Genomic DNA, 10,715 nt, shown 5'->3' on the forward strand with positions numbered 1-10,715 from the left:
GCTATTTGTTAGTATGTATGAATATATTATTGATGTTAGATATTCGGAGTCCGTTCTTTTTTTTTCTTACATCATGTTTACTGGAGCTGGTTATTTTGAATAATATAATTCATATAAAAATGTTAAAATTCGAACTGTTATTTCCCTTGAAGCAACTCTTCCAGATACCAATGTGATGCATTCTTTGTTGCCTGCTGTAGAGTTTGTGAGAAAATTTGTCATGTTATGCCTTTAGAAACTTCTTTTCATACAAAATATTACTACTGTAATCTCAGTGCTGTATGTCCTCACTTTGATACTGCTTTGTTATAAGCATTAATTATAGGATATATCAATACCAAAACTTTTCTTACTTTTATATTTTGATGCATTGAAAGCTGTAGTTAAATCAGATATTTTCACTTGTTTAAAAAGATGTTCTAGAATTTGGTAGGCGGCTTGTTTTAATTGAAAATAATGAATATGTAAATTTAAAAATGTGTGTTTTAGACCTCATTAGCTATCCTGTTATGTATTATGTAGTGTAACTTAGATTTATCATTATTACTGAAATAAAAATAAGTTTCTACTAGAGGTTAGTAGAGAAACAAGCTTATAAAAGGGCATTAATTCTGAGCTGGACTTATCCTGATTCTTTGAAGTGTAATGTCCCTTCTTTAATATACCTTGGATTAACATTCCTTCTATATTATATTATATTAACCATACCAAAGTTTATTTTTTAGATTAATAGTTATTTATTAGTCTCTAGTGTATAAATAATAGTAATTGTAATTATTGTGGATTACATGTTGGCAGTAATTAAGCTGTGCTTTAAAGATTCTCAAGTTTTTGATACTTTTTTAAAATCTTTATTACAAGTAAACAAACATGTGCATAATTAAGATGCTTGTTTGATATATAAAATTATATATTTTTTAAAATATATTTTTTCATATATTTGTAACTCTACAAAATACAGATGTTGATTTTATATTGTATTTCTACACATACACTCTAGTTTAAATCACTTGTAGAGGTAAATAAAGATATATTTAGATGCATTTTGTTCCTGTTAAAAAATAATTTAACTTTAGACTAGCTGTTGTCTGATATATATAAAATTGTAAGCTTGTCTTTGATAACTTTGTTTAATATTTCACTTACTCAACTTGCCAGGACAATATTACCTTAACATTCCATAAAAATTGCCTATTTGGCTTAACAATCTGCTTGAAAATATGGATTGGGGTGAAGTAACCTCTCTATCAAGCTCCCATATGCTCACCAACTATGTATAGGTAAAAAAAATCTGATCAGCAGAAATGCAGTGTTTAAAGAGTAAGAATTCCATATCACCTTATATTAAAAGGTTTGATATTTGTACTGAGGCAATCAACAAATAGCTGCAGGAAGGCTATTAAAATATGATATCAACACATGTGTTGTGTGAAAAGGCATTATTTTTGGCTTATGGTGAGGAAATAAAACTTGCAACATACAAGTAGCAGCCTTCAAAGTATATCGCAACTCTCTGGGAAGATTATTGCAGCATACTACCCACTGTCTGGGAAGATTATCGAAGCATGCTAGCAGCTGCCTGGGAATATGAAGCATACTAGCAGCTGTGTGGGTATATGATTGAAGCATACTAGCAGCTGTGTGGGAATATGATTGAAGCATACTAGCAGATGTGTGGGAATATGATTGAAGCATACTTGCAACTGTCTGGGAATATGATTGAAGCATACTAGCAGCTGTGTGGGAATATGATTGAAGCATACTTGCAACTGTCTGGGAATATGATTGAAGCATACTAGCAGCTGTGTGGGAATATGATTGAAGCATACTAGCAGCTGTGTGGGAATATGATTGAAGCATACTTGCAACTGTCTGGGTATATGATTGAAGCATACATGCACCTGTCTTGGAATATGATTGAAGCATACATGCACCTGTCTGAGTATATGATTGAAGCATACTTGCAACTGTCGGGGTATATGATTGAAGCATACTGGCAGCTGTCTGGGAATATGATTGAAGCATACTTGCAACTGTCTGGGTATATGATTGCAACATACTTGCAACTGCCTGGGTATATGGTTGCAACATACTTGCAAAATACAGACTATTTTTTTTTACATTGATCAATTGGTATTACACTAATTTACTACTAATTACAGTTTACAATTTTTTTTAACATGTAAATTAACCGCGTAATTGCTTTTTTAAACATTTGTTTATAAAATGTATGACCTCATACAAACATTTCTCCCCTTTCCCCCTCATCCCCCTCACCCCTGATCAGACATCGTGACTTAATCTACACCGGGGTGTGACCTCATTTATGGTGAGTAATCAAACCCCTCCCCTGTGAATTCTAACACTAAAACTTGAGAAAACAAATCTTTATGAATAGAAAGTCTTATGTTCCACATAAAATGTTTTGACTTATTGATTGGATTTATTTTCGTTCACATTCAGTCTTGCGATATTGACGTCACACTTCAATTACCAGAAGTTATACAGACACTTCCATTCTAAGAAACTATTCAATTCTCAGAATGGCATTTTCTAGTCCATATAAACATACCGGATATATATATATATATATATATATATATATATATATATATATATATATATATATATATATATATATATATATATATATATATATATATATATATATATATATATATATATATATATATATATATATATATATATTAGTGGGGTATCCAGGGGGAGCAAGGCAGCGGCCGCTCCCCCCTTACGAGCATTTTATGGCAAAGGGCGCCTTTTTCGGAAAAATGAAGGATAATACCTTTGTCCATCGCGGGCAAAGTCTTCAACAGATTATTATTAAACAGAATGAAGGCAGGTATAGACCCCCAGCTTCGAGATCAACAAGCGGGCTTTAGGAAGGAAAGATCATGCGTACACCAAATTGCTACCCTGCGCATCATCATTGAACACACCCAATAGTGGAACTCATCTCTTTATATTAATTTCATAGACTATGAGAAGGCCTTTGATAGCCTGGTTAGACAGTCAATGTGGAAATTGTTGAGACACTACGGGGTGCCACAGAAAATAGTCAACATTATTATGTCTTCAAATGAAGGTCTCAAATGTAGAGTAGTGCATGGCCAACAGACTACAGAGGCCTTCCCAGTACGGACTGGAGTAAGGCAGGGTTGCCCACTTTCACCATTCCTGTTCCAGCTGGCCATAGACTGGATTATGAAGATGTCAACAGAGAAAAAGCGAAACGGTATACAGTGGACACTCTGGAAACAGCTGGATGACCTGGACTTTGCTGACGACCTGGCCCTTCTTTCTCACACACAACAGCAAATGCAAGATAAAATCAACAGTGTTGCTAATTTTTCTACTAGACTGGGCCTGAACATACACAGAGGGAAAAGTAAAGTTCTTAAAGTCAATGCATCAAACAGCAACCCTATAACATTGGCAGAAGAAGCCCTAGAAAAAGTGGATAGACTCACCTAACTTGGAAGTATTGTTGATAAGCAGGGTGGGACAGAAGCAGACATAAAAATAAGGGCGGGCAAGGCAAGAGCAGTCTTCAACCAACTAACAAATGTTTAAGGTTCTGGAGATTAAACCCTTGGAATAAAAATCCGGATCTTCAACACACTAGTAAAATCTGTTTTACTCTATGGAGCTGAGAAATGGAGAATAACTGCTATAAATTAAGAAAATACAATAATTTATAAACGCATGCCTCAGAAAGATCCTGCGAATTCGCTGGCCTATCAAAAATGATGTTCTATGGCAACGGACAAATCAACTGCCAGTTGAAGTAGAGATCCTCCAGAGAAAATGGAAATGGATTGGTCACACACTCAGGAAGCCTGTATCCAACATACCAAGACAGACCTTCACTTCACCTGGAATCCACAAGGCAGGAGGAGAGGCAGACCAAGAAAGACATGGAGACGTGACCTGGAAGAAGACACCAAAATGATTGGATACACCTGGGGAGAGTTGGAGAGACTAGCCCAGGACAGAGACGCTTGGAAAGCTCTTGTCAGCGGCCTATGTCCCAGGAGGAGCGACAGACAAACCTAACCTAACCTAATCTTCAATACATTTTTATTTGATTAGTTCACATAATATAGACATATGTATGCATACCATATTTTTTTTTACATCGGCATATGAAGGGATGCTGTGGTCAGCATTATGCCCACCCGCCTTTACTTTCCCCAACATAACTCAGGTACCCATTAGAGCTGGGTGAAATCAGGGAGGACCTACTGTCGCGCCGAGATCCGAATTAGAGACATTCGGGCTAACAGCCAAACAAATTACTTTATATGCCCAATGGATCGCTAGGTCTTAAGAAGAATCTTCACTATGCATACAATGTCGTTAATACATTTAAAGGGGGGTGGGATGAAGTTCACAAGGGGTAATTGCCTACACACAGACCACACGCACATCAACTTAAATATAGGCTAATTTAAAACAAGTAATTGGTCTTTTGATTTAGTACTGCCAAGTAGCCATACATACATTTTCAAATTAAAAACAAAAGCACGGACGAAAGTGTGCCGTGAAGACAAAACATCTCTAACGTTATGCCCAGCACTTGTGATATTCTTCTCCACGATCTCACGTGAAGAAAAACATCGACAGCTTGCCAGGGGGGTTTTGCGTTACTAAATGTATCATTAGTGTGCGCGTATGATTAATCAGATCAATTAAGCAGTGCCGGATTAACCATTATATAAAATAAGCTTACATACCATTGTGGATAAATAGAAAGGCTTATCGGCTTCAGCCAGGTGCTCCGAATGTTAGAGGCCTTAATCTGTAGGTTTAAAGTGAGGGGCCCAGGGTTAATTTTCACCCAGCCCCCTACCACCGTGTTCATTTTCATTGTACACCCCTACCCCCTACCCCCTATCCCAATTCCCGCTCGCAAATGATCCACGCCTACATTGAACTAAAAATTAAATATAGCACAAAAACAACTTTTTCACGAATTGAAACCTCAAATGATGCAATAAAAAATAATAACAATTATTTTTTACCGGTCATCAGCTCAAGTAAAACAAAACATAAACTAATTGGTTTCAATACTGGGATTTCGGCAACATTTCTTACGGTAAGTGAAATCGTTGAAATTTGTGTGCTCAACTTTCTTCCACGGTTTCACATCAAACGGGAATACCCAAAAAAACCCATCAATAAATAAGTGTGGTGCCCAAGTGTTTTTGTGACGTCACACCAAGAAACCAAACTTGTTGTTCTTCCGACATTGAGGCGGAGTATTCTAAACCATACTTGTTAAACATATGTGTTTATGAAGGTAAGAGATGAAGAGGTGACCAAGTCTCACTTGTGGCATAAAGAGGCGAAAAATAAGAGCATTCTACAAAAAATAGGTAATTAGTAGATTTAATCATTAATCTATCTAGTAATAATAGAGTTTGTATTTGCATTCTCATTCTCCGACTTGCCAGCTAGTATAAAAAGCAGTAAAGTTCCCCTTTCAAACCTGACGGTCTATAGGGCAAGTGAAGTAGAGTTCACGTGTTACTGTGACCTCGGCATATGAAGAGACTGTGGTCAGCACTATGCCCAGCCGCCTTTACTTTCCCTAACGTGAGTTAGGTACCCATCAGAGTTGGGTGGACTCAGGGACGATTCACTGACTTGAACTCGTATATGAACTCGCGACTTACGGGTTAGCAGTCCAACTCTCTGCCGCTAGACCACTCCGTCCAATTGCCTGCTGGTGTATTTCAAACTAAATATTTAAATAAAAAATTAAATCGATAAAAAAATAAAACAGAAAAGTTACTCTCGCCCGCCTGTGTAATTAATAACTTGACACTAATAGTCTAGACCTACCGGTACTTCATTTGCTTCCATTATTAGTAGATCTAGACATTTTATGCTTGTTATACTTTAAATCTTGAATCCGTAACTTTGAGTTCTCCATATATTGCTGAAGATATTGATCTCATAGCCTCGGAAAATATGTGACGGACAGAGAGAAATAGAGAGAGGGAGAGGTGCACACATGGGCTCTCATATATATATATATATATATATATATATATATATATATATATATATATATATATATATATATATATATATATATATATAAACTGTAGATGTCAAACATACTAGTTTAATGAGTGTAATACGATTTATTCCCTAATAATTTATGTTGGTTAAATGTGATCCTGGTCATTGAAGATGATTTGTTTGTTTATGCTCCCAGACTCCAAAACTTCCGTTATGCCAAGCTGCTACGATAACCCACCTGTTGTAGCTGTTGTGGTGAAGACAAGAGGCTGTCTCTCTCCGTATGTGGTCTTCCTGCTGCTGGTCATGGCAAACTTGTGTAAGTTGGCCATTCATATATATATATATATATATATATATATATATATATATATATATATATATATATATATATATATATATATATATATATATATATATATATATATATATATATATATATATATATATATATATGTGTATATATATATATATATATATCCAGACATTCATTTGGTTGTGTGTGTGGGGGTGTATGTGAACTAAGCTAGAGAATTAAAGAATTAAGCCACATGACACATAATCTTTGCCCTTGTTCCCAGGTGTTGTGACCGCCGAGGAACCAAACATTTTACACATGTTGAAGGACATGTTTGGCGGCGAGAATAAGTGAGTTTGTAAAATACGATCCTCGTTTCTTTTGGTTCCTTGTGGAACAAAGGGCATCTGTCACTGCTGATCAATTAACAAGGCCTTTTTATCTAAGTATAATTTCCCGTTTCTTGTCTCTAAGTCAGTATGAGGGCTGCTGGGCTATATAGAACTAGCAATACTAGACCTTCATATGCCGTAACCACAAAAAAAAAAACCCGGATAAACTCTTCTTTATCTGCCCTTATCCACTAAAAATAAAGTAAGGAGACATTTAACTCAAATACTCTGCGAAAAAAAAGTCTATTGTTTAAAATTTCTTTTAGGAATTTGCAATTTGAGGTCAAGGGAGGCCATATAAAGGTGATGGCGATCACAGCCACGGACGCAGATATCATAATAAGAACAAGAACGAATGACAAGGACTGGATCGTCTACTCTCTTGTCATTCTAATGACTGCTGCCTGCATCAGTGTTTCAATCATTTGTAAGTTACTACAATATTTTTTTAACTTTTAAAACGTGGTCTTTTTACGACGCAGTACGTGGGTTCGAACCAATGTAAGGGTGAAGGAAATCGATTTTAGGAGTTACTTCCCATTACTTTTTTATATGTTCTCATATATTTGTGGGAAAGATGTTCAATTATTTCATTTAAATTGACCTTTAAACTTATCTAGACCTACATGCCAGATAAAAAAAAAAGCCTCCCAGAACATATTTTTGGTAGAGTTAACGAAAAAGTCTCTTCTTAGGTTCCTAAACCGTTTTCACCATTCATTTACGGCTGACTTAAATCTCAAAATTAGCCATAAGCTCATCAAACCATCAAACCATGTGTGTTTGCGGGGCCAGGGGGGGGGGTGTTCACATTTTATGCAAAATCAATAATATTACAAACAATGGCATCATTCTCTGCACATTATATTAGAAGCTCTGCAAATTAAATCAAGAACTGCACTTTATATCACAAGCTCTGCACATTATATCACAAGCTCTGCACACTATATCACAAGCTCTGCACACTATATCACAAGCACTGCACATTATATCACAAGCGCTGCACACTATATCACAAGCTCTGCGAATTATACCACAAGCTCTGCACATTATATCATAAGCACTGCTATTATATTACAAGCACTGCAGATTATATCACAAGCACTGCAGATTATATTACAAGCACTGCAGATTATATTACAAGACCGACTAGCTTCTGATTAAAACCGGCTAGCATCTGACTAAGACCGGCTAGCATCTAAGACAGGCTAGCATCTAAGACCGGCTAGCATCTAAGACCGGCTAGCATCTAAGACCGGCTAGCATCTGACTAAGACCGGCTAGCATCTGACTAAGACCGGCTAGCATCTGACTAAGACCGGCTAGCATCTGACTAAGACCGGCTAGCATCTAAGACCGGCTAGCATCTGACTAAGACCGGCTAGCATCTGACTAAGACCGGCTAGCATCTGACTAAGACCGGCTAGCATCTGACTAAGACCGGCTAGCATCTGACTAAGACCGGCTAGCATCTGACTAAGACCGGCTAGCATCTAAGACCGGCTAGCATCTGACTAAGACCGGCTAGCATCTGACTAAGACCGGCTAGCATCTGACTAAGACCGGCTAGCATCTGACTAAGACCGGCTAGCATCTGACTAAGACCGGCTAGCATCTGACTAAGACCGGCTAGCATCTGACTAAGACCGGCTAGCATCTGACTAAGACCGGCTAGCATCTGACTAAGACCGGCTAGCATCTGACTAAGACCGGCTAGCATCTGACTAAGACCGGCTAGCATCTGACTAAGACCGGCTAGCATCTGACTAAGACCGGCTAGCATCTAAGACCGGCTAGCATCTGACTAAGACCGGCTAGCATCTAAGACCGGCTAGCATCTGACTAAGACCGGCTAGCATCTGACTAAGACCGGCTAGCATCTGACTAAGACCGGCTAGCATCTGACTAAGACCGGCTAGCATCTGACTAAGACCGGCTAGCATCTGACTAAGACCGGCTAGCATCTGACTAAGACCGGCTAGCATCTGACTAAGACCGGCTAGCATCTGACTAAGACCGGCTAGCATCTGACTAAGACCGGCTAGCATCTGAACACTTATGACTCCCATATGATCAGGTCCGGCACCAATCTGACTTGGTCCGGCTCCCATTTGAAGGTGCTCGAGCGCTATATACCTTACAGAGAGATTAAAAAGCGTCTTATATAAGGTAACATTAACTTTAGAACCTGGCAGAACATGGCTAGATAAAGTCAAGTCCATCTGTTTCTTTGACCTCGACATTATGCTCGTTTGCCTTTACTTTTCATAACATACAGGTACCCATCAGAGCTGGGTGGACTCAGGGACATCCCACGGGCTCCGAATTTGGGACATTCGTGTTAGCCGCCCGACCACACCGTTCCACTAAAGCAACATTGACAGAGCCGATACAGTCATTAGCATTATGTTATGAGATGAACTGTTTCTGTTTTCTCTTCCAGTTGGTTGCCGCCGCAGCAAAAAATCGACCGAGACTGTTGAACCCAGAACCTGCCAAGCTCAAGACAACACAAAGTAAATATTTGTTACCCTTCTTCTCCATGATTAATTTGTAACATCGAGGTTTCCTGCAACAGATTTAGGTGTTACATGAAACAAATTATGCGTATGCCTCCATGTGTCTCTATGACTCCAGCCTCAGCCTGCTTTTATTTCGAGATGTAATTCAACATTTTATTGTGTAGTTCTATATTTTAGTGTAGCTGCAGCAGAGTTTCTTTTAGGCATCTCTTCGGCACATCCGCCCCCCACCCTTTTTGTGAAATAGATTTTTTTATATAGAAAATTTAAACTTTACCCCCCCCCCCCCTCTCGAAATAAGTTTCAAGTGACATCCGCATTACCACTCCACCAGAGAAAGACATGAAAGAAAGGAAGACTGCGATGCAGCAATAATTATGTTAAGCTTTAGTATTTTTGTGTCATCTAAGAATATTTTTGTCTAGTCATTTGGGCATTTCTCTTGCCCTAGTATTTACGTAGGTTTAACATAAATTTGTGTAGCCTTGGTATCTTTTTGTACTTAAATATAGTTGCATAACCTTGGTATTTTTGTTGTTGCTTTAATATCATTGTGTAAGTCTACTATCTTTAATATTATATCGCTTGTTTTACCTACTATAGATAATGCAATCTTTATCTTTAGGGAAACCGCTGCAACACCGCAAGACTCTGAAGCAAGTTCCGGATCAAAGGAGAGTCCCAGGACATGTAAGTTTAGCTTCAAATGTTGATCATTAATTTTTTAAAATCAAGTACTTAATTGAATAATTTAATTTAAAGCGGTTAGTACTAAGCCTACATTGACAAAGCACTTCGGTACACTACACAGGCATACTACGCTAACAAATGTAAATGTAAATACTTGTAAATGTAGTATGTTTCAGCGCTATCTAATTTAAATATGTATATTTATAAATATAGATATAATAAAAGATTTTTTAAATATATTTTCAACACAGATTTGAAGGCATTGAGAGATTCAGTACCGGAGAACTCGGCTTCTGTGGCTGAAGGACGCACCTGCTCTAGGAGAACTTACCTGTTCTTTGGATTTCGCAATATGCTATTCTTCCTGTTGCCTACCATTGGTATCGTCTTGCTGCTGGTTGGCTGGACTACTCAAGATGCAAGATGCAAGTTTTAGAAGATAAGTTTTAGATTGAATTAAATTAAATAATTTTTTGAAAATATTGCGTTTTCCTTACATTTATTGTGTTCTATACTTCAAGAATTTGCTTTTTTGTGGTATTGTTTGTTTGTTATTGTTTTTATTTTTACAGAAAAGCTAGTGTGTGCTGTAGAATTTTTTTTTAGTTCTAAAAAATAAATATTGTGAAAAATATGTGAATTTCGTGGGAATAATGGTAAAAGTATTTGCTGTAAGACCTAATTACTCGCGCAATGCCTCGGCTACTGAAAAAAATGACTCAAAGAGATCGCCCTGATTGTAAAGCAAGTCAAAGTAGCCAT

The 10,715-nt window shown here is 37.4% G+C and overlaps 1 protein-coding gene across 1 annotated transcript; it reads left to right on the forward strand.

The window, feature by feature from the left end:
- The first annotated feature begins 5,255 nt into the window (after positions 1 to 5,255).
- Positions 5,256 to 10,397, forward strand: LOC131931397 (uncharacterized). Its single transcript, XM_059288205.1, has 7 exons — positions 5,256 to 5,399; positions 6,248 to 6,370; positions 6,633 to 6,699; positions 7,008 to 7,168; positions 9,185 to 9,257; positions 9,889 to 9,953; positions 10,205 to 10,397. Exons 1-7 carry the CDS (start codon positions 5,318 to 5,320, stop codon positions 10,387 to 10,389), a joined length of 756 nt encoding a protein of 251 aa, XP_059144188.1. The 5' UTR covers positions 5,256 to 5,317; the 3' UTR covers positions 10,390 to 10,397.
- Positions 10,398 to 10,715: the final 318 nt, after the last annotated feature.

The sequence above is a fragment of the Physella acuta genome, unplaced genomic scaffold (genome assembly GCF_028476545.2).
Source record: "Physella acuta isolate Inbredline_101_S28 unplaced genomic scaffold, ASM2847654v3 ptg001957l, whole genome shotgun sequence".
Lineage (NCBI taxonomy): Eukaryota > Metazoa > Mollusca > Gastropoda > Physidae > Physella > Physella acuta.